The sequence below is a fragment of the Alosa pseudoharengus genome, unplaced genomic scaffold, assembly GCF_046254945.1.
Source record: "Alosa pseudoharengus isolate Yale_2024_CS ecotype anadromous, Long Island Sound unplaced genomic scaffold, YU_APseudo_1.1 YU_APseudo_1.1_scf_17, whole genome shotgun sequence".
Classification (NCBI taxonomy): Eukaryota; Metazoa; Chordata; class Actinopteri; order Clupeiformes; family Clupeidae; genus Alosa; species Alosa pseudoharengus.
Genome location: NW_027468640.1, coordinates 3,772,784 through 3,797,961, shown reverse-complemented (window position 1 = coordinate 3,797,961; position 25,178 = coordinate 3,772,784). Strand labels below are relative to the sequence as shown.

The 25,178-nt window shown below is 43.6% G+C and overlaps 2 protein-coding genes across 2 annotated transcripts in view; both read right to left on the bottom strand.

The window, feature by feature from the left end:
• The window catches only part of spata6l (spermatogenesis associated 6-like), a 28,488-nt gene extending 24,603 nt beyond the window's left edge, over positions 1-3,885 (bottom strand). Inside the window, exons 1-5 of the mRNA XM_076289560.1 lie at positions 3,773-3,885; positions 3,139-3,276; positions 1,871-1,919; positions 621-662; positions 155-279 (exon numbers count right to left, since the gene is read on the bottom strand). Coding sequence (XP_076145675.1) covers positions 155-279; positions 621-662; positions 1,871-1,919; positions 3,139-3,276; positions 3,773-3,820 — 402 coding nt within the window. The 5' untranslated portion in view covers positions 3,821-3,885. The remainder of the gene's footprint in view (positions 1-154; positions 280-620; positions 663-1,870; positions 1,920-3,138; positions 3,277-3,772) is intronic.
• A 1,608-nt stretch (positions 3,886-5,493) lies between these two features.
• On the bottom strand, positions 5,494-24,814 carry trmt10a (tRNA methyltransferase 10A). The gene is made up of 8 exons (XM_076288476.1): positions 24,779-24,814; positions 24,085-24,265; positions 21,814-21,970; positions 20,416-20,487; positions 16,757-16,831; positions 8,668-8,817; positions 7,689-7,794; positions 5,494-7,445 (listed from the first exon to the last, which is right to left on the bottom strand). The coding sequence occupies exons 2-8, from the start codon at positions 24,249-24,251 to the stop codon at positions 7,141-7,143; spliced, it is 1,032 nt and encodes a 343-aa protein (XP_076144591.1). The 5' UTR covers positions 24,252-24,265; positions 24,779-24,814; the 3' UTR covers positions 5,494-7,140.
• Positions 24,815-25,178: the final 364 nt, after the last annotated feature.

The window sequence follows — 25,178 nt, the reverse complement described above, 5'->3', positions numbered from 1 at the left end:
TGACCCCTCTGTGTTACACGATGACCTCTCTGTCACAATGACCTCTCTGTGTTACACGATGACCTCTCTGTCTCACACGATGACCTCTCTGTGGGTCATGGCTCGGGCACTATCCCCTGGCCATGAGGTGGAAGGTCAAGTGTTCTGGCCTCACCAGGAAGGCGGGTCCTCTGCTCATGAGCACGGCTCGGTCCACTCCTCCCACGGGTGGAACCAGTTTGGGCTCTGGGTACAGGAAGCTGCGGGCATCCTCCACAAAACTGGCCAGCGACTCACCGACTGGACACACACACACACGCGCACACACACACACAATGTATATGCATGTACACACACACACAGACATACACACACCATGCACACACACACGCCATGTACACACATACAAACACACACACACACACACACACATACACAAAGACAGACACACACACATACACACACATACACACACACACACGAACGCACACACACACACACACACACACACAATGTATACACACACACGCACATGCACACAAGTTGAGAGACACAAGGACACAAAGACTACAGCCTAACAGGAAACATCCCCTCTAGAGTGAATATGTGTGTGTGTGTGTTTGTGTGTGTTTTTTCTTTACCTGGGGGTGTCAGCTGAATCAGCTCCACTTTGGCTATCTCATCTGCAGATAATAATTGATGATAATATGATCACACATTACAGAATTATCATTATTTTCACCTGCAGATTATTACACATTACAGAACTATTACAATTCTACTTTCTAAGAACTAAGAGCAAGGCCGTAATCATACCCCCCACCACCACCACACTCACTCACTGTTGTGCAAAAGAATATGCTAAATGGTTAAATATCTGACAGAGAAAGAGGGTGTAGAGGGGAGATGATCTCAGTTACAGTAAGTGAAGTGAAACCTGATTTCAGAGAATTGCCAGCACTTGATTTAAACACTAACTCTCTCTTGAGCCATCGCTTACTTGATTTAGACACTAACTCTCTCTTGAGCCATCGCTTACTTGATTTAGACACTAACTCTCTCTTGAGCCATTGCTTACTTGGATGTGAAAGTTGCAGAGGCCATGGAATTTTAAAATCGCATTGGAAAAAACAGATGTACAGATTGGTCTTGTTTCTGAGAAATGACGCACTGCCTTCTCTCTCCGGCCTTCCCCTCCTGCAGCATTGAATCAGTGCTCTTCTGAAGGTTATTGTGTATTGTTTAGAGGATCCCCATTAGTTTATTGTGTATTGTTTAGAGGATCCCCATTAGCTGGGGCATTAGTCCCAGCTACTCTTCCTGGGGTCCGACAATTGAACTAGGGTAGTGCTTAACTACTAGGGTAGTGCTTAACTACTAGCTACTACAAGCTAACTATTCAAACCAAAACAATCACACCCAGGACTAAGCTATAGCACTTTTCAACTAGAAACAATCGCACCCAGGACTAAGCTATAGCACTTTTCAACTAGAAACAATCGCACCCAGGACTAAGCTATAGCCCTTTTGAACTAGATTTGTTTTGCTCCTTTACTCACCACAAGCCACATTCTATCTGCCCTATTGGCATTGGCACTTATTTTCTATACCAATGCACAGATGTATGTTCCATTGGCACTTATCTTCTATACCAATGCACAGATTTATATTCCATTGGCACTTATTTTCTATACCAATGCACATATTTTCTATACCAATGCACTTATTTTCTATACCAATGCACAGATTTATGTTCCATTGGCACTTATTTTCTATACCAATGCACTTATTTGTGTTCATATGATTATGGATATGTTTGACTCCATGGTTACGGCCTTGTAGTGGAGAATAATCAACTGACCACATCAGCTTACAGTTCTGAGACACTTACTCTCGAGAACTTCAGCCAATGCTCCAGGGTCTGAGGCATGCCAGAAGACCTGATAACACACAAACACACACACACACACACACACACACACACACACACACACACACACACACACAGACACACACAGGAATCCATCAAAAAACTGGGTTAACTTAGCCTTCTACAAAGCCACATAGTTAAAATAGGATACTCCAAGCATCATCCAGTAAAAACGGCCAAATCAGGTGCTTCACAGCGGTAGGGCGGCAGACTAGCCTAGGAAAACGAAGACGACAGACTGAAGCTCACTGATTAAGCTTGCTGTCTTAATTTAACACAAACAAACACTGACTGACATTTTGACACTTCTATTCTAACATATTTGTATATATTTTTCATATACAAGGAATCTGGTCTCTGCATTTATCCCATCTGTGAACACACAATGAGGTGAAGCACACACTAACCCGGAGCAGTGAGCTGCCTTGCAACTGTGGCACATGTGGGCAGCCGTGGCCCACTGGTTAGCACTCTGGACTTGTAACCGGAGGGTTGCCGGTTCGAGCACCGACCGGTGGGCCGCAGCTGAAGTGCCCTTGAGCAATGCTCCCCGAGCGCCGTCGTTGTAGCAGGCAGCTCACTGCGCCGTGATTAGTGTGTGCTTCACCTCACTGTGTGCTGTTTGTGTTTCACTAATTCACCGATTGGGTTAAATGCAGAGACCAAATTTCCCTCACAGGATCAAAAAAGTATATATACTAAACTATACTTATACACTCGGGGAGCAGTGAGGGATTTAGTGGTTAGCGCAAGGGCTCTTGGGAGAGCCGTGAGGATGTGGGCATGGGAGAGCTGTGCACAACCACTTCCCCCGCCCACATTTTTCCTACTGGTCGGGGATCGAACCAACAACCCTTCTGTTTCAAGCCTGAATCCCTAACCAGTAGACGATGACTGCCCCACGAACTTGCAGTCTTTTCTTCTTTGCACAAAGAAAAGACTGCAAGTTAGTGTGTTGCAGCCTGTCTTCATTGCTTTAATAGTCCCACACAGTTAAATGAGTCATCATTACTTTAGAGAACATATGGATTAGATTCAGCTTTGCCAAGTGCAGAGTTATGTGTATGAGAGTAGGCCACAATGAGTAGGCCTATGAGCAGGGGTACAGTATACAGATCAGTTCTAAAGTAGACTGCATAGAACATAGACTCTATAGCATAGAATGATGTACGAGATCCTAATGATGAGCTACTAAAAGTGTGGGCTTGTTTTTCTCAAATGAAACCCACTTTTTCAAACCTCATCTTCTCCCTTAACAATAACGGGAAGACGGCGGGTAGGCACTCGGACTGCCTGTACTGATTCATCAGACACACGCTCAGGTAGACGTCATCTTTAGCCTGCAGGTGCACCCCCGGACAAGTCACCTGTCAAAGGTGAAAACATAGCACAGAGCATGGCTGATGGTCCCGTCCGCTCGCATTTGACCAATTCTCGCTATTAGCAGGTGACAGATCAGAGTGTTAATTTGAGGCTACACGGGGAGTAGCCTAGGTTAATCCTGTGCTGTACTTCACAGAGATTAATGGTTACGTGATGTTTTTTTTGTCGTTAGCAACACGTGTGCTACAAAGGCAGCAAAGATTATCTGGATAACTGTAAATTATGCAAACATAGCCAAAATTACTTAAATTAGCAATTTATCTGGAAAACAAACTCAATGAAAAGTGCATGGTCAATGGGTTGGTAAATAAACATCCACTCATTCCAGACGTGGAGATAGCCCTGTGGCAAATGCATTTTGAGTTAATGAAGTTAGCACCCAAAAAACAGAAGTTTTAAAGAAAATGACAGCAGTCACCACAATATTTTTAACGCCGTTAATTGCTGGCTAGCAAACTTGACATTGAGAAATAGCCTTACCGCTCTGAGATTAAGTTCCACTACTACTTTCATGGCCTTCTGAGACATACTGGTTGCATTCAGCTATGGCTCTGATTATACTTTACATGTATGTTATGTTACGAGCCTGTAGTTTGCAAGCCTGTATCACCGTAGGCAAAGGCACCATCAGAGCTCAAAAGTCCGGGTTAGCGTCACGTTGCCATGGCTTTGCACATTCCACAGACAAAACTTTCCGCGGGTTTAGGAGTCCAGGAAACATTCGTTCCGATGTGGAGATGGGTGACTATTTTGCTTCAATTTAAAAAACAAAACAAAAATTGAAACTGAGTTAATGGAAATAATAGGAAATTTGAATTTTTTCATTACATATATCTTAATCATACATAGCTATAGCTCTGGAAAAAAATAAGAGACCACTGCAAATTTGAATATGACCTTCAACTCATTCGAATATCACTCAGCAACAGTAGGAAGACATCAGAACAATGTGCAGTGGTCTCTTATTTTTTTTCCAGAGCTGTATATTAATAAAACACTGTAGAGGTAGCCTGTCTCTTGTAAGCTGGGTTGACCACAGTGGAGCCACTTTAAGCCTACACTACCTAAACCCTTATTAACTGGTTAAGTAACTTACTTCCTGCCAGTGCACTGACAGAGGTGTTAAAAAACACAATAATTTCATTTTTTCCCTCTACAGTAAGTTTATTTCATACTATCTTCCACTAGAGGGCGTAAGAGAAAACTACTGACACGGAATAACAGTGAACGCAGCAGGCCACCATAGAACTGCACTGAGAACTGAGAAGACCCACGGACACACACACACACACAAATTTGACTCAACTTTGGGCAACATTATGCAGGCCACATTATGTCTTGGAGTTGCTAGTAAAAGTGTGTATCAGTAGGTGCAGATTAAAATTCAAACATGTAATGGATGTCCATGGCGGAGCTCTGCTTAGCTGCTGCTGGGACTCGATGGGTTGTGCAAGCAACAACGCACTCTGGTTTTCCCATTAAGACTGAAAGCACCAGCCACAGCTCACTTCACTCTGGCACACACTCACTCAGTCACTCACTAACTCAAAAACTCACTCACTCTCTCTCACACACACACACATCTGTAAAACACCAGGTAACACACTCTGTGTCAGCACACACTTACAGGGCAATATGTCCAAACACACATACACACAGCAAAGCGCTGTATTTCATTTGTGCTGCACCTCAAGCCTTGTCCATACAGCTGATAGCAATAATTTTACGGTTAAAATTAATAATATATAATAATAATTTAATTTCTAGACTAGTTTCCGTTATCCATGTGGCCCTTCTTGGTTTAAAACAAAGACACCCTCCCCTCCCCAAATGAAATGCTAATGAAGTGGTTCAAGGGCTATCAGGTACACAGGACAAAGGATGTTACCTTGATATAATGTATCCATGTGTCATGAAATGTAAATGTATTCATGTCTGGTATCATTGTGATAGTCTCAGTACAAGGATTGTAATGATTTGATTGTAGTATGTAGTGCTACTCTCTGTGCTACTGTGTGTTTTGTTGGAGGTTATGTGGAAAATTGTGTAAAAGGCTTAGCTTGACCTAGGTCAGCAGGCTATCGCCTTGAACAATGTTAGGGTGTGCAAGTGAGTTTATGCTGTGTAGTCATCTTTTTTTGGTGGTCTTGGTCCTTTGTAAAGTAGAAACTTTTTTTATTTTGCCCTCTGTGTGGGTTTGTTGAGGTGCCAGTAGCTGTCCTCTGAAATGACCAAAACAAAACAAAAAAAACCTCACAACAGCATTGGTGTTTTGCAGAACTTGCATAGAGTTTGTGACATGATTGACATAAAGGTTTTTAGCATGTATGCAACATTAGTCGGAGTACTAAAATTCAAGATCATTGCACTTGGTTTCAGCCACCTCAAGACAGTCAATCAAGATTCCTGTTCGGGGAAAATAATCTTCATGGCCATTCTTCATGATATTGCAGTATGTTGTCATTTGTGCTCTCATCAGTGTATTATTGCAATTCTTTTATACAGACACAATAATTCTTTACTGTATGAAATTAACTTGCAACATTGTACCATAACGGTAACCCTGGGGAAGCTACTGTGGAGTTACAGCAAGCACAAACTCAGGCCGAACTGAAGCAACTCAAGGAGTAAAAACAGGCCCCACAGTCTGTTCAGACGGACCCCACAGACGGTCCACATGTTGTAGTGGTCTAAACCTGCCCTGCAGACGGTCCACATGTTGTAGTGGTCTAAACCTGCCCTGCAGACGGTCCACATGTTGTAGTGGTCTAAACCAGCCCTGCAGACGGTCCACATGTTGTAGTGGTCTAAACCTACCCTGCAGACGGTCCACATGTTGTAGTGGTCTAAACCAGCCCTGCAGACGGTCCGCATGTTTTAAGCGCTTGTGAAGCCTCGGGACACGAGGGGGAGGTGAGGAGGTCAGAGGTCACGGAGAAAGCAGACCCTAGCAACTCCGAGTCACCTGACAACCTGCCACCATAGCAGCCTGCGCAGCACATGCTCTCTGGTCATCAGTCATTGGGGGCCAAGAGGAGCATACCAACACACACCCCTACACAGGGTGGAGCATACCAACACACACCCCTACACTGGGTGGAGCATACCAACACACACCCCTGCACTGGGTGGAGCATACCAACACACCCCTGCACAGGGTGGAGCATACCAACACACACCCCTGCACTGGGTGGAGCATACCAACACACCCCTGCACTGGGTGGAGCATACCAACACACACCCCTGCACTGGGTGGAGCATACCAACACACACCCCTGCACAGGGTGGAGCATACCAACACACACCCCTGCACAGGGTGGAGCATACCAACACACCCCTGCACTGGGTGGAGCATACCAACACACACCCCTGCACTGGGTGGAGCCCTGCAGTCCTGCATAGGTTTTAACGTATAGAACACAGGGAAACCCCAGGATGTAATGTTATTGGGCTACCTGCTGTGACATCACTGTTTCTTGGCAGAGAGCAACAGTGGTGAACAGACACACCTGTGGGCGAGAAGAATTAATTGAAAATGTCTATTTTTAATGAGAAATCAAATAAAAACATTTCAATGAAAACATAGTTCACCACAAGTTTCTTTACTTAATGTAAGTAAGTAAGCCTGAAGACCTAAATGCAATCCAAAAACAAGAGCATGAGCTGAAACTACAGGACCGCCACGCGACAGGACCGCCATTCGACAGGACCGTCATGCGACAGGACCACCATGCGACAGGACCACCACGCTCCCCTGTGAGACATCAGGCAACTTAAAAACGTATCAAGCCTCAAAGGCTTCATCTTCACCAATAAACTGAAAAACAACAAATGAACAGTCATTTGGTCTAGGCAGCAGTCTGTTCCTGAGGCTTGTCTTCTGATTGGCTGACCGAGGTGTCCGTCTTTTTCTGTTTGCCATCTGATTGGTCCTGGGTGTCTTCACCCTCCTGCTTGATTGGTTCTGCTGACTCGGAGTGTCCATCAGAGCTGCCTTGCTCTTCATCCTGGTCTGTGTGCTTAGGGGGTGTGTCTTCATCACTATCTGGCTCCTCCCCTTCGACAGGAACCGCCCCCTTCCGTTGGGGGAGGACTGTAAAGAAGGCCTCTTGCCAGTCCCTCTTCTCCAGGTACGCCAGCATGATCTCAAATACTACACACACACACACACACACACACACACACACACCATGTAAAGAACTGCACACATGCATGATACACTCACTCAACCTTTGCTTATGTTTGTTTATCTCTCTCATTATGAAAATACATTAAAATATATACAATATAGAGAATATATGTAATTTATAAACAATCAGAAATATTGTTCTAGTTTCAAAGTTGAAAATGTGCTTGTGTGTGTGTGTGTGTGTGTGCGTGCGTGCGTGTGTCTCACCATGGTTGACAGCGAGTACTTTGCGACTGTTCATCTTGACGAAGTCCCCCAATGGGAGCTGAGCGTGGTCAATTCCAAGCTCCTGAGCACGCTCAAATGTGATTCCCTGCAACACACACACACACACATTTGCATGAAATGCCTATTCTCAGAATGATTCCTAATGGTTCAAATCTGCCGTCTTGTACTATTCGGTTGACCGACGTCACGGCTTTTTTGTCAAAACACATTTACCAGTGCATCCAGCCGGTTTTCGCAACTTGTAAACCCTGTCACCATCACCTCCATTTCAGTGAGAGTGAAACAAAATGGCTTCACTTTAATAGAGTAATTACTGTAGCTGTGGAGCCAGATGATGTAATCAAGGGGAACGTGCAGGATTCTGCGGGAAATAGGATGAGGCAGCAAGTGAGTAGTAGAATGAGCATTTTCTGAAACGCTGCTCTGAATAGCGGAAACAAATGCTTATTTTACTTATTTTACTGTCTATGGAGAAAAACGAGTGTCTCTGAAGGCCGTTGGACCCGGAAAGAGATTTTATCATCCCATTATTGCATCATCACTTAATTATCTCTGGTTGTGGTAGTCTTAGACCTTCTGCTGTTTATCTCTGGTTGTGATAGTCTTAGACCTTCTGCTGTTTATCTTTGGTTGTGATAGTCTTAGACCTTCTGCTGTTTATCTCTGGTTGTGATAGTCTTAGACTTTCTGCTTTTTATCTCTGGTTGTGATAGTCTCTGTTTATCTCTGGTTGTGGTAGTCTTAAACCTTCTGCTGGCTGTATGTGCCGTTGTGTTAGTGTCTGACGCTTATCTGGTTATATCTAGGTGTGCTGACCTGGTTGTGCTTAGCATGGTTAAGGTTGTGTGTGTGACGTGAGTGTGTGAGTGTGTGTGTGGGTGGGTGTGTGTGTGTGTGTGTGTGTGTGCGTGTGTGTATGTGTGTGCATGTGTGTGGTGCGTGTGTGTGTGTCTCTGACCTTGTGATGGTTGTGATCCACGAGGCCTCCAATGACATAAGCTTTAGACTCGTCCAGCTCCTTGAGCACGTTGGAAGAGTCCGAGGTCAGGTAGACCAGGTCTTCCTTACGCATCACTTCCTGGAAGTGCTCAAGCTTCACACTGATGTCCTGGGGCGGGGGGGGGGGGGGGGGGGGGTTGCATATATCATATCTCATCAAATCTCACCAAGTGATATTAATGTTACATCAAGATCAAAAAATCTAGTTGGTATTCTTTTCAGTATAGACACTTACCTAGCGCTTTCTCATAAAATTATTTGGCTTAATTTAAAGAGTTTGACTTATTTTAAGATGAAAACAAGCAAATTTGCCTGCCAGTGTATTAAGCAAATTTGTCTTGATAAGACTCCTTAAAATAAGTCTTCTTAAATTAAGTCCAAATGATCTTTCGAGAGAGCGCTTCATACTAAAAACAATACCAAATTGATTTTCGATCTTAATATAAGATTAATAACATTTGGTTAGATTTATTTATTGCAGTGTACACTTAATCCGCCTCTGTCTGTGGCACACAACCGTGGTGTCCATGGTTACGCATCGCCCCCGAGGGGCCGGGTATCGCACCGCAGCTGTACGTGTCACAGTGAAGCGTAACCATGGACACCACGGTTGTGTGTCACGGACAGAGGCGGTGCCAAGCGCCATCAATGCTGCCCATTAATTAACACATTATGACATCACAGAGCGGCCAATGCTCTGGAACGTGTGAAGTGGAGAAAAACACCTGGCGACGTAAAAACACTCGGAACAATCAGATCCGGTTCCACCGGGCCATCAGATCCGGTTCCACCGGGCCATCAGATCCGGTTCCACCGGGCCATGAGATCCGGTTCCACCGGGCCATGAGATCCGGTTCCACCGGGCCATCAGATCCGGTTCCACCGGGCCATCAGATCCGGTTCCACCGGGCCATCAGATCCGGTTCCAGAGGGATTACTACAAGTACTGAGCAGGTCGAGCTTAAAAAGGGAAAGCCCAGGGTGACATTGAGAAGGTCAAACCCCTGACCACATGAAACGCTCAGCACTGCCACTGACACACTACGCGGCCCACAACGCACTCATTACCAATCACCTGCACAACATGCTACAGCTGCTGCAGAGGGCCTACACTGTTATGTGGCTGCTGGTCTACACGAGGCCCTGTCCACATTAAGCTGCTGGTCTACAAGAGGCCCTGTCCACATTAAGCTGCTGGTCTACACGAGGCCCTGTCCACATTAAGCTGCTGGTCTACAAGAGGCCCTGTCCACATTAAGCTGCTGGTCTACACGAGGCCCTGTCCACATTAAGCTGCTGGTCTACACGAGGCCCTGTCCACATTAAGCTGCTGGTCTACACGAGGCCCTGTCCACATTAAGCTGCTGGTCTACACGAGGCCCTGTCCACATTAAGCTGCTGGTCTACACGAGGCCCTGTGCACATTAAGCTGCTGGTCTACACGAGGCCCTGTCCACATTAAGCTGCTGGTCTATTAAGCTGCTGGTCTACACGAGGCCCTGTCCACATTAAGCTGCTGGTCTATTAAGCTGCTGGTCTACACAAGGCCCTGTCCACATTAAGCTGCTGGTCTACACGAGGCCCTGTCCACATTAAGCTGCTGGTCTACACGAGGCCCTGTCCACATTAAGCTGCTGGTCTACACGAGGCCCTGTCCACATTAAGCCGCGTAAATAACAATTATTATTACTCTATTTCGCCCTGCCGTCCACATTAAACAGCGTATTCCCACACTGAAAACGATACTTTTTGAAAGCAATCTAATGTGAAACTTGCCACTGATGAAAGTGAAATCACCAACAACAAAACACTTCTATGGCATTTCAGTGTTCTAGTGTGGATGCAAAACTTTTGAAAAACTTTACAAAAGCGACAATGTAGACGGAGATTGTTTTCACTTCAACTATGCATATTTCTACTGAGCCATTTCTCATGGGCCAAAATAGACATGATGCTGATAAGAAGTAATCAGGGCCTGTATTCACAAAGAATTTTAAGTAGCTCCTAACTGGCGAATTTAGGAGAAACTCCTAAAAATAATGGCCGTGTCACTCTTAAGTTTAGGACTCCTAATATTTTTGACTAAGAGTAATTCACGAAGCATTTTAGCCCTAAAAGTAGCACCTAAATCTGGGAGAGCTTAAAAGAAGTCGAGAGGACTCCTTACTCACTAAGACCTATTCACGAACCGATTTTGTGGCATTTCACGTTGCGATGTTTTGAAATGCGTATGCGGCTACAGGAGCTTTCAATCGCGAGGGAACAATTGTGCATTGTAGGCATAACTAAGGGATGCAATAACGCCACCAACAACAACCAAAACTGCTCATTGTCAACATGTAAACTAAATGTAACATTTCATTGTGAATCAAATTGAAATGTTCTCCTCTTTGCAAACATAGGCATTGTGACGGATTAAATTAAAAATGTTGCAAAGATACTGCATCAATCCGTATGTTTCATTAGGCCACTAGGTCATTTGCTTTGCCTTACTCTTTATTCATTTAGGCTAGGCCTTTTTATTCAGTTCAGTTTATTAATCATCGTCCGTCCTTCACACTACTTATGTAGCACACACATTCTCAGACCTGTCACTCATCATCATAGGGGAGGTGTTTGGAATCAGCCGCGTTACAATCATCAGCCAATCAAGGTGGTCACTTCAGTCAAGCTTGTGAATGAATAATGATGTCATCCATAGCAACGAAGACTCACTCTAAGTTTAGGAGTTGTCATTTTCCCTTACTAAGAGTAGGTCTGAAAGGCTTTGTGAATAACTTTTAAGAGAAAACTCCTAGCTAAAATCGTTTAGTGCTATTTAGGAGTACTCCTAGTGGTAAGAAGAAATGGTCATGTCTATATGTTTTAGTGTATAGGGGTCATGTCTATATGTTTTAGTGTATAGGGGTCATGCCTATATGTTTTAGTGTATAGGGGTCATGCCTATATGTCTATATGTTTTAGTGTATAGGGGTCAAGCCTATATGCCTATATGTTTTAGTGTATAGGGGTCATGTCTATATGTTTTAGTGTATAGGGGTCATGCCTATATGTCTATATGTTTTAGTGTATAGGGGTCATGTCTATATGTTTTAGTGTATAGGGGTCATGCCTATATGTCTATATGTTTTAGTGTATAGGGGTCATGTCTATATGTTTTAGTGTATAGGGGTCATGCCTATATGTCTATGGGCTCTATTTTGCACACCAGCGCAATTGACTTTGTATACTCGCGCTTTTGTCTTTCCTATTTTGCAGTCAGCGCATATTGGAATTTTCCCTCCACAGGTACATGAAAAGAGGGGGCGTGTTCCGGCGCAAACGGTCCCTGTTGATATTTTGCAGTTTCAGAAAACAATTCCGTCACAGACCAGGAACCTCCTGGTCTAAAGTCAGTGGCGCAAATTCAGATGCTATTTTAAGGGCGCATGCATGGCCACAGGCCTGCAGAAATGAATGCTATGCACATCGATTTACAGACACCCTGTGCACAGATGGAAACATTCAAAGCCTTGATAATATTTGTCCGTTTCCCGGCTTTGTTCGTGCATTGGTCAACTAAAAATTTTGTAGCCCATATAGTACATCTACATGCAATATCTTTACAACAACGCCTAATTACGACCTATTAATTTGGACAACTTTATACAGCCCTATAAAGGCTAAAGTTACCTTTAGTTTTGTTCCAATTTACCGTTGTGTATGGCTTTAAACATTGTGTGCCCTTTAACATCAGCCTATAAGCATTACTCCAGCTGCGCTAAGGTTTTGACAAGCACCACAAATTTGCCTACCTTGTTGTAGCCCATTTGAAAAAACTCCAAAAAATCCATGATGGCCTTGAAGTCTTGAGTTTGTGAATTCGCTTAAATAAGCTTATTATGTGCTGTTAACCAGCAGACATAGACAGTAAAAGAAAGCAGAAAGTAGCCTTCGCTACAATTTCTGTAGTTGCTGCGTCCATTCATTGTTCAGGGGTGTGATTGGCAAAGGTAAAAAAAAAAGGAAAATATACGAATAAATGATTTACTATAGGCCTACTTGATGATAAATGATAGCCTGCCCCCTAACAGTCCTCTGGGTCTACGTACAAAATAGTGAATTATGTGATAGGCCTGATATTGATGCTGATTGAAGAGGTTGCAACTTGAAGGTTATTATTTAGTTCCAAAGAGAATCGAATTACATTGCTCCCTCTCCTCCCAAAGTAACACTGTAGGTCCTACACCTCTCCTCCTAAAATAAATGTTAGGCTCTGTTTTAAGCTACTGCGCCAGGATTGTGTAGGCTAACTGGCTACAACACTAGTTTTACAAGCGCACACACTAAATGGAGAGCTAGGGTTAAAATGTGGACTGCGCCTTTAAATAGGCGACTTTTTATCTATCAGCACAATGCTACAGTAGGCTATTTCCACTAAATATTCAGCTTAATATCATGTGCAAGACGTTTACTAAGTATGTCAAAAGCTTTGATCTCAGTCACCATAACGTTACGTTTTCTCAAGGTGAGATGGCATCCTGAAATATGTTTTAGACAAGGGGCGCAAGGTTCACGGAGGTGAACGGCTGGATAAACGCGAAATGACAAGGTGTTAACTAAACAATGTAGTAGGCCTAAGGTAGACAGGCTTTGTGGTTAAAACTATGAAAACGTGTAAGGTTAGGCTAGTCTGTCACAGCTAACTTCAAGCACAGCTTACACGCAAAATTACAGATTACACAATTCAATATCAGCATCACGAGATTCATTCTCGGAAAATCTTGACAGCGAACCCGATGCAAAAGCAAAACGAGAAAAAAAAACTTCTATGTCTTTTTAAATCAATTTGTTGACCTTTACAGCCTGGCTTTTGCTGAGAAACTAGTTCGCCACACACACTGAACTCGAATCAAGCATTCTTCAGAACGCAGCTGATCAACCCGTCCCGTCTACTTTCACTTTCAATGAAATCCATTAGTAAACGGAATACACTACTTGCGGCGTGATATTCAGAAAGATGTGAAGCACAAAACCCGTCGTCATTGTCAGCGGCCTGTTATAACAATGGCCTGTGTTATACAGAAATATAGTCTACTTCTGACCGACAGACCGCCCCCCCCCCCCCCCCCTAAAATAAACTCATCGGATCTATACGAATTGTGTGGGTCTCATTTTCAAGTCGAAAAAAACGGAATTCCGTTTAAAAACAGAAGAATCACACCCCTGATTGTTATTCTCTCTCCTGCTCAAACAAAAGTTGTGCGTGCATTAAGTTGATGATAACGTGTTTACAAACTCTACTTTACATAAAATAAATATTGTAAATAGCCCACTGTCATGCAGTTAATGGGATACTGTGCAGAGTTGGAAAGTTAGGTCAACTTGGAAAGTGTTTCTAGTTGCCTGTTGGTAAGGTACAGCCGTAGCTTACACCTGCAGGAGCGCTTGCTTAGGCGCCTGTGTTGCGAACACATTTCCACTAATCACGGATGTGTTGATTACATAAATTAGGAAATATTAGAGGACTTAATGAGACTAACTGCATGCCGATTCCATTTAACCCAAATGCCCCAGCAGCAGCACGGGAGAGGAGAGCTTATCTGACAGATCTGCATTGTCTATAGTGAGGTAATGTTAGATTACATTGCAAAAATATCACCATGCATTCATAAGCTCGTGATTTAGTGAGAGTGATGCCAAAACATCGGAAAGTGACATTTCTGTATTACATTTTGTCAAGAGGAAAAATCAATAGCAAACTGTTCACAACTGACTATAGCACTGTGAACCGTTCCTGGTTGCGCCTGGCAAATCCGCCATCATAATAGCAATCCGCTATGGAATAAGCGTGCCTGTTGTTAAAGGGAATGTGACATGACGCTCTGATTGGGTTATTGCATGTTACGCCCAAACCACACCCATGAATAATGTAGCTGCTACAGACCACCCCATTTTAGATTTGCGTCGGGCACAACAGTCAATATTCTGCCGGTAAAAGAGACAGCGCCCAAGATCCGCCTACAAAGCGATTTGCGCAAAGTCAATTGCGTTAAAGTGAAAGATATAGCCCTATATGTTTTAGTGTATAGGGGTCATGTCTATGTTTTAGTGTATAGGGGTCGTGCCTATATGTCTATGGGCTGTATTTTGGGTCACCGGCGCATGGCGTAAAGTTCGTTATTCACCGGCGCGAAGTTGAATTCGTTATTTTGCACCTTTATTTTTTAAGCATTGCGCCCAGGGGTGTGGCAATTAACAACCTAGGGAGGGACCTGGCGCATTGTCTAAAAATCGCTATCATACACCACCTAAACCTGGTCAGAAGTCAATGGCGAGTTGTTCATATGCTATTTTAAGAGCGCATGTCAACAGTCATATTGGCAGGTGCACGCACCATCCTTCTATCATTCATGAATCCACACCAGCGCACGTCCATGCAAAGCATTACAAATTGCACGATTACAATGGTAAACATAATTAGAATAAAGATATTACGAAATACTGTACATCTCATGATGAGTAGTTATTCACCATCATTTGCAAAGTGATTAGGGGAGAGGCGAGAGACACGTATGGAGCACAGCTGAAGACGCACTGTCACGAGATATAAGCAACTCCTCTGCAGGACAAATGTTGTTTTATTCAGTCATTTGAGCAACATTAGGGTAAGTGTTGCATTTTCCAGCCTATGTTTTCGATGGTAACCCATTGTCAGTCAATAGTGAAAGTAACTGCATATAACTGTCTTGTCGTTGACTGACTCCTTGGTGAAGTTAGTTTCACTTTGCCAATGAGTTCAAATAATAGACGAGTGCAAATGCGTGAAGGCTATGCTAGGCTTTAGTAAAGCATGGTTTAAGAATGACTATTCCATACGGTCTCGCAAGCAGCCTCCTTCAAATGCGCTGTTGAATCCCAAAATACCGATGCATTTATTTGACATATCGCGCGTTGCGCCGTTAAAGGGAATGACAGATGTCATTCTCATTGGTTTAAAATGATGTTACGCCCCAAACACACCCATATGACTGATTAAAAGACCTAGGAACACCTTGTTACGCCATGCGCTCCACTTTTGAGAACGAAACCCCTCCCAATGTGAACTGAACATCCTACTAAATTTGAATAGACTTTTGACGAGTGACGATGCACTTTAGAATGTCATGATAGGGCCCTATATGTTTTAGTGTATAGGGGTCATGCCTATATGTCTATGTTTTAGTGTATAGGGGTCATGCCTATATGCCTATATGTATTAGTGTATAGGGGTCATATATGTTTTAGAGTACAGGGGTCATGCCTATATGCCTATATGTTTTAGTTTATAGGGGTCATATATGTTTTAGTGTATAGGGGTCATGCCTATATGTTTTAGTGTATAGGGGTCATATATGTTTTAGTGTATAGGGGTCATGCCTATATGCCTATATGTTTTAGTTTATAGGGGTCATATATGTTTTAGTGTATAGGGGTCATGCCTATATGCCTATATGTTGTAGGTGTATAGGGGTCATATATGTTTTAGAGTACAGGGGTCATGCCTATATGCCTATATGTTTTAGTTTATAGGGGTCATATATGTTTTAGTGTATAGGGGTCATGCCTATATGTTTTAGTGTATAGGGGTCATATATGTTTTAGTGTATAGGGGTCATGCCTATATGCCTATATGTTTTAGTTTATAGGGGTCATATATGTTTTAGTGTATAGGGGTCATGCCTATATGCCTATATGTTGTAGTTTATAGGGGTCATATATGTTTTAGTGTATAGGGGTCATGCCTATATGTCTATATGTTTTAGTGTATAGGAGTCATGCCTATATGCCTATATGTTTTAGTGTATAGGGGTCATATATGTTTTAGTGTATAGGGGTCATATATGTTGTAGTGTATAGGGGTCATGCCTATATGTTTTAGTGTATAGGGGTCATATATGTTTTAGTGTATAGGGGTCATATATGTTTTAGTGTATAGGGGTCATGCCTATATGTTTTAGTGTATAGGGGTCATGCCTATGTGTTGGTGTTTTGGTTGTAGGTCCTTACAGCAGCACTTGGTCTCGTACCTTCCAGTTGACCCAGCCTTTATCCCGTTCGTCCATATTCTGCTTCAGCTGTCCTCCGAGACTGGTCAGGTAGAACTGTAAACACACACAGGTAGAACTGTAAACACACGCACACAGGTAGAACTGTAAACACACACACCGGTAGAACTGTAAGCACACACACACACACACACACACACACACACACACACACACACACACACACACACACACACACACACACACAGGTAGAACTGTAAACACACACACACACAGGTAGAACTGTAAACACACACACACAGGTAGAACTGTAATCACACACACAGGTCCATGACGGCTCCCTCTCACAGCACACCTGGATGGCGCAGATGTGTACGGAATGCAATATTAAATTTACTTTATTAAAGGAATACGCCACCCTTTATTAAACTTACTTCATAGGCCCCCCAGGATCTGTGTGTGTGACCTTGCATTTTTGTCCTACCATCGCAAATCATCCGCAAATTTGACCAATCATCATATAATTCCCTGAGAAATGTTACCAACTAAATATCACCATCTGGTGGAGTGCAGCAGAGTGAATAGTCTTCAGTATTAGTTTTGAGCAGAGTGAATAGTCTTTATTATTAGTTTTGAGCAGAGTGAATCGTCTTTATTAGTTTTGAGCAGAGTGAATAGTCTTTATTATTAGTTTGAGCAGAGTGAATCGTCTTTAGTATTAGTTTTGAGCAAAGTGAATAGTCTTTATTATTAGCTTTGAGCAAAGGGAATAGTCTTTATTATTAGTTTGAGCAGAGTGAATAGTGTACATCACACCACCTGTATATACTGTGTACATCACACCACCTGTATACTGTGTACATCACACCACCTGTACTGTGTACATCACACCACCTGTCTATACTGTACTGTGTACATCACACCACCTGTACTGTGTACATCACTCCACCTGTCTATACAGTACTGTGTACATCACACCACCTGTATACTGTGTACATCACACCACCTGTACTGTGTACATCACACCACCTGTCTATACTGTACTGTGTACATCACACCACCTGTACTGTGTACATCACTCCACCTGTCTATACAGTACTGTGTACATCACACCACCTGTATACTGTGTACATCACACCACCTGTACTGTGTACATCACACCACCTGTCTATACTGTACTGTGCACTAGACTTCTCAACGGGCCTGAAAATTACAACCCGACCCGACCCGTGGCTTTTAAAGCCCGGACCCGATGTAACCCGACACATCAACATGAATTATCTGCCCGAACCCGGCCCGCGGCCCGACATAAAACATAGGCTACGTTTTGACTGTTAAACCCTGACGTTGTTTAGGTGAAGACTCAACACATAGCGGGACAATTTACTTAAAACTGTGATTTTCTCCACTTCTGGCGTATCGTGACGGAAGAACCATGGCAACTTTGGATGCGGTTATCTTAGCGATACTTTTTGCAATAGGCCTAGGCCTACCCTCGATATACATATCGTTGGGAAGCTTAGATCATGGCCGTTCATGTGAGCACAATAACTTAATTTTGTAAATTTTACCAAAGCGACTGGTTTCGCCTTGCAGGGTTACATATTTAATCAGCACCTTGCATTTTGAGCATTGCACATAACCTGTAGAATTTCCATCAGAATCCAGCACCACTCCAAACACTTTCCAGACCTCTGATTTCCCCACTCCTGTAGTAGCGACGGTGAATTCACCTGCGGCAAGTTTAGCCTACTTTTCACCAACTCCATCTTCTTCTCCAGGCTAAAGGAGTGCATGCAGCGTCTGCCCCTCTCCATGATCCACGTTGCACGCAGCAGCAGACTTTCTTTACGGTGAACAGCTGCGATGATTAATAAATGTTTTTTTTTTTCACTGAGCAGAAAAGATTAAGCCCGAGGTCCGACCCGACCCGAGTCATTTGCTTATATTTTCGACCCGAACCCGGCCCTAACCTGCGGGTCCCGTCGGGTTTGTCGGGCCGACCCGACCCGTTGAGAACTCTACTGTGTACATCACACCACCTGTATACTGTGTACATCACACTAGGGCTGCACGATATATCTAAAATCAATCGTTATCGCGATATCAACGCTTGCGATGGACATACCGCAAAGATTACTTAATTTTCGATAAATTTTGATACATTTTCTGTGCCGTGCGCATTCCATTGCCTACAGTCTATGATGTATTCACATTCTGAATGTCAACATATTTTACCAAACCGATGCTGTCATGCAGCCCTAGAAGCCCGTCCCCTACCAGTTTAGGTGTGTGGTGTTTTAGGTGTTGAGGCAAGAGCTAAGTCGTGATGGCTGAAGATAGTGAGTCAAGCGAGGTAGGCTACACTTAGGTGAAGAGGAATTGGTGACTAAAGGAAAAGCACGTCTGTTATATGGAAATATTTTGGTTTTATAAAGGACGACGTATTACAAACACAGCGCCAAATGCGTCCTTCTCCACCGTGTTAAAATAAACAATTTCTTTCGTTGTTGTTATAGGATCAGAAGATAGCCTATCTATTTTCACTGTAAGGCTTGTATTTCATGATTTGCATTTAGCAAAAGCCCCAGACAGCAGCAGAGAGGTAATCAGGATTCGTTATTTGTAAAAGTTGTTTAGCCTACTTCGTTAGCCTGGACTGTGCGATCGCAGCCACTTACTTTCACTTTCCGCTGCCCTCGTAGTCGGCATGACGGTAGCCTAATAACGTGGGATGCGCAGTGTATGAGGTTAGACTGGGCTACTTAAGATTTTAGATGAGTGACCGCCACGATATAGCTTAAGTAGGCCTAGCTTTTTAGCTAGGCCCAGCCAAGGCTGGCAATGTGGAATATTCCGCTGGTTGGTGCACAAGTATTCAGATTGGCTGTCTATCCGCCTTTTACGAGGATTTTCTTGGAGCACATCTTCCACACAACTTCGATAGCCTAGTCAGTAGGTATCTTAGCTGTCCACTTTCATCAGGCCATATAAAGCCTAGGCTACATAATATACTGCTCAAAAAAATTAAAGGAACACTTACAGTTTTTCACAATTGTTAAAACCCATTTTTTGAAACCTTCCACCCTTCTCTCCATTCTGAAACTACATTCACAGAATGTCTGACAGTTAGGCAATAAAACACTCGCCTTAAAAGTTTTTCTTGTGCTCAGAACCAAACAGTGTCAGAGCACCAATCCAGTGTATGATTGAAGTGTCCCTTTAATTTTTTTGAGCAGTATATTTATATTGTTTATGTAGAAAATTATACATTTATTTCTGTAATTATACATTTACCCCCCCCTCCCCCCAACCCTACAGTCTATGTTAGCAGCAAGTAGAATAGAGAAAAACATTAAATATTTAAATATCGCAAGTTATATCGTTATCGCAATACTCAATAATGTTATCGCATATCGCATGTTTTCCTAATATCGTGCAGCCCTACATCACACCACCTGTATACTGTGTACATCACATTGCACTTTTCTGCTTTTTTGCACTTCTGGTTAGACGCAAACTGCATTTCATTGTCTCGGTACTTGTACTCTGAACAATGACAAAGGAGAATCTAATCTAATCTAATCCAAGCGCTGCACAAAACGAACGTTTGAATAGGCCTGACTCATGATGATGATGTCATCACCTCAGTGTCTCATGATGATGATGTCAGAGCTCACCTGGACGGGGTGCGCCGCGCGTCTGTTCTCAGCGTAACACCTCTGAATCTGCTTGTGGAGTTTCCTGACGTCCTGCAACATGCAAATGCAAACACAAACAAGTGTGTTCATGTGTGTGTGTGGTGTGCACAGCATGTAGGTGTGTGTGTGTGTGTGTGTGTGTGTGTGTGTGTGGTGTGTACGGCATGTAGGTGTGTGTGTGTGTGTGTGTGTGTGTGTGTGTGGTGTGTACGGCATGTAGGTGTGGTGGGCGATATGGACAAAAAATAATATCTCAATATTTTTTGTGATTTTGACGATAATGATAATTAGTCGATATCCTTTAAAAGAAATTTGTAAAAGTCTGTGTTACTTTACAGCTCATTATTTATGAATAGCATCAATACAATACTAACCAATAACCTAACCTGTGACTTTTTAACCAAATCAACCAATGCATTTTCACTCTATGATACATTTCCAATTCTGCCCCCACTTGTGTGTGTGGCAATGACATGGTCTAGCCAGCTACATTAGAGAAGATGACTAGGCCTAACAGTTTCCCAAGAGAAAGTCTGAAGCTTAAGTTCCCTTCAAAAACCTTTACTTAGGATTCACTGTAAAACTAAGCAGACCAACAGAGTACATCTCAGTTATTTCCTTCAAGGTTTTGTTTAAGATCAATCATGTAGGCTAACATTCCAAGTTACAGAATAGAAACTAATGTGTTGGCTTATGGCTAATGTATATGAGAAATCCCATAGAGATGTTAACGGTTAGCAGAATCGATAAACATAGATATTTAGAGCGAACTTCAGACTATTAACAAAAGGGTTAGGCTTACATGAGAATGGTTCTTTGTTTACAACTGACTACTAAAATACTCAAAGGCTAATGTTTTCTCTCCATATAATACCATGTAGGAAAAAACGGGACTCATCAATGCACAGAAGTAGCCCACAAAATCCCAAGTAGTCTACCTATCGCTGCACAAAAAAAACATTAGGTGTGCGTGGGACAATATGGACCCACTAGTGATCATGTGACACTTGCTCTGCTGCAGCCAGGGGCTTCTCCCGCATACACCTCCTGGATTTAGTAAATGTATGGGGTTTCAATGCGTGACTTGAAGTGTAATTTAAATACTCGATAATGTCAATTTGCACATCGTTAAAACAACAATCACGATATTATCGCAGACGATATATATCGCCCACCCCTAGTGTGTGATGTGTACGGTATGTAGGTGTGTGTGTGTGTTCCTGTATGTCTGTGTGTGTGTGTGTGTGTATGTATGTGTCTGTGTGCGTGTGCGTTACCTTGAGCACCATGAGGCTGTCGAAGCTGCAGTCCACCACCAGTCTAAGGGAGCTTTGTGGTGTGTGTGTGTGTGTGTGTGTGTGTGTGTGTGTGCGTTACCTTGAGCACCATGAGGCTGTCGAAGCTGCAGTCCACCACCAGTCTGAGGGAGCTTGGCTCCACCTCTCTGCGTTGGCGCTTCCTGTTTGTAAACTCCGCCCCCTCGTCACCCTGCCGCTCCTCTCGTTTCTTCTGCTTCCGCTCCTTCCGCTTCTGCCTAACACACACGCACACGCACACGCACACGCACACGCACACGCACACGCACACGCACACACACACACACGCACACACACACGCACGCGCACACGCACACGCACACACATACATACCCGCACACACATACACACGCACACGCACACACGCACACACATACACACACACGCACACATATACCAACACACACGCACACATATACCAACACACACGCACACACATAAACACACACACACACACACACGCACACACACACACACGCGCACACACACACACATACACACACGCACACACATACACGCACACACATACATACCCGCACACACATACGCACACACATACACACACACACGCAAATGCGCAATTGCATATAAAGACGCACACACATGCACACACACACACACATACACACACGCACACACACATACACACACACGCAAATGCGCAATTGCATAGAGACACACACACACACACCAAGATGGGTATATCAGTTAGGCAGCAGCAGGTGAACACATGAATTGACCTCGCTACCTGACTGCATGATGGTGAGGCAGTGTATTCCAGACAATTGAATTCAATGTGTGGTGGTTGGTTTGCAGAATTAACTTGAATGCAACAGTTTTTAACAAATTAGCACAGCGTGGTTATGATGCTAACCAGATTTAAGCACAATTTAGTACAACCTGGAAAATCATTGTGTGGTGGTCAATGTTGATATTGTGGGGGGCCGCCACAAATAAAGTCAATGTGGTGAGGTAATAACCCTGTAATAGCAACAGTGTCTGTGTGTGGCTGAATAAGAGTAAGACTCATCTCATCTGACTGTCTTTGTGTGTGTGTGTGTGTGTGTGTGTGTCTCTCTCTCTTAAAGGTGCTCTAAGCGATGTTGGGTAACGTCACTTCTGTTGACGTTAAAACAAAACAGAGAGCTGTTTTCCCCCCCATGCTCTGAAACTCTCCTGAATGCACATCTCGACGGTGAATGGCTGGAAAACTCTGTTATGCTTCATTGTCCAGACTGCACCAGGCTGTTTTTGTTGCCGTTTTTGGAGCCTAGGCTGTCTACAGAGGCCGCGTTTTTTACAGTGTATTCTCAGGACAAGCTAGCGAATTGTGAGGAGATGTTTGCTGTATGTGACAAAATATGTTTTCGCGTGATATCGCTTAGAGCACCTTTAAATTTGTGTCCTCCCATATCTAAGAACATCTCTTAGAGCACCTTTACATTTGTGTCCTCCTATATCTAACCACTTCTCTTAGAGCACCTTTACATTTGTGTCCTCCTATATCTAACCACATCTCTTAGAGCACCTTTACATTTGTGTCCTCCTATATCTAACCACTTCTCTTAGAGCACCTTTACATTTGTGTCCTCCTATATCTAACCACATCTCTTAGAGCACCTTTACATTTGTGTCCTCCTATATCTAACCACATCTCTTAGAGCACCTTTACATTTGTGTCCTCCTATATCTAACCACATCTATAGCTATCTAGGAGCAAGTCTGACATTCCCATCGGGAGCGCGCAGACAGACAGCAGGACTACTCAGGAGCAGACACAGACAACAGGACTACTCAGGAGCAGACAGACAGGAGGACTACTCAGGAGCACACAGACAGACAGCAGGACTACTCAGGAGCAGACAGACAGGAGGACTACTCAGGAGCACACAGACAGACAGGAGGACTACTCAGGAGCAGACACAGACAACAGGACTACTCAGGAGCGCGCAGACAGACAGGAGGACTACTCAGGAGCACACAGACAGACAGGAGGACTACTCAGGAGCGCGCAGACAGACAGGAGGACTACTCAGGAGCAGACAGACAGGAGGACTACTCAGGAGCGCGCAGACAGACAGCAGGACTACTCAGGAGCAGACAGACAGGAGGACTACTCAGGAGCACACAGACAGACAGGAGGACTACTCAGGAGCGCGCAGACAGACAGCAGGACTACTCAGGAGCAGACAGACAGGAGGACTACTCAGGAGCACACAGACAGACAGGAGGACTACTCAGGAGCGCGCAGACAGACAGGAGGACTACTCAGGAGCAGACAGACAGGAGGACTACTCAGGAGCAGACAGACAGGAGGAGGACTAGTTATTACTTGCGGAGCTCTCGCTGTTCCTCCCACTGCTGCGCTTTGGCTAGCCGCTTCCTCTGCCGTTTGGACAGGGCTTCGGGTCCTCCGGCCGGGCTGTCCGGCTTGTCGTCGGAGACCTCTTTGGAGTCCGACACGGCGGAACTGCATTCTTTCTGTGTATCGCCAGACATTCTCTTCCTGTCAACTAAAGTGTTAAGGATCAGGCTCACATGTGCAGCATTAGTTTCGGAGGACGTAAGATGGTAAATGACTGGCAAAATAGTAATTTTGTAACTTAGTCTAACAACTTAGTAACTTAATCTTTTTCTAACAAACTCCAAAGGGGAATTCAACGATAGCCTATTCAATCTTAAAACTGCTGAACTGACAACAAACGTATCGATACGTGTGATAATTTCAGACACCGTCCACCCACCGCGGACCAAAACAATACTATTAGCATCAGATTTTGTACAGTTGAATGTTTAAATCCTGTCCATAACGCTGAAATATTACCACAAGTTAACGTTAGCTAGTTGCTGCCTAAGTTAGCTACTTATTTGCTTACTTGCTATGAAAGCTGTAAGTTTGCATTATTATTATGCATTATGACATCCAGTTTGCAAAATTTAGGACTGAAATGCTCTAATACTCGTGTACTAAGTGGGTTTATGTTCACACCAATAACTACAAAGACACATTTGAAAGGTTCAGCTACCTTGTTTCTTGCAGTCTTGCCATACCAATTCACGTGTCCTAGAAATTGCGTCATCAAACTGCGCCGAGTGAATTGGACAAGAAAGGTTCTAACGTTCAGCCATGATTGTAAGGGAGCAGTTAGTAGCAGGTAGTTTGGCCAGAGAATGTCTTATAGGTTTGGCTAAACTTCGGAACGCTGTGTTGCCTATGCACAACTTATGGTGTAAATGTGGTTGTTATTTAGATAGCATATATTTTATAAATGGAACTTTTTGACCGGTGAACATTTGTTAAACACAATGTAGAGCCTGTAGGCTACCAAGCTTAGGCCCAGGCCCTTACAAAAATAAGACTAGGCCTAGGGCATACATCAACAGAAGTTTTTGTTTGTTTGTTTGTTTTAAGTAAATGACTACATC

Coding starts and splice junctions, on each gene's coding strand:
- trmt10a (XM_076288476.1), bottom strand. CDS start 24,251: ATGTCTGGCGATACACAGAAAGAATGCAGTTCCGCCGTGTCGGACTCC. Junction 8,818..16,756: donor AAGGCTGGGTCAACTGGAAG/GTACGAGACCAA, acceptor CCCCCGCCCCAG/GACATCAGTGTGAAGCTTGA. Junction 7,446..7,688: donor AGTACTCGCTGTCAACCATG/GTGAGACACACG, acceptor GTGTGTGTGTAG/TATTTGAGATCATGCTGGCG.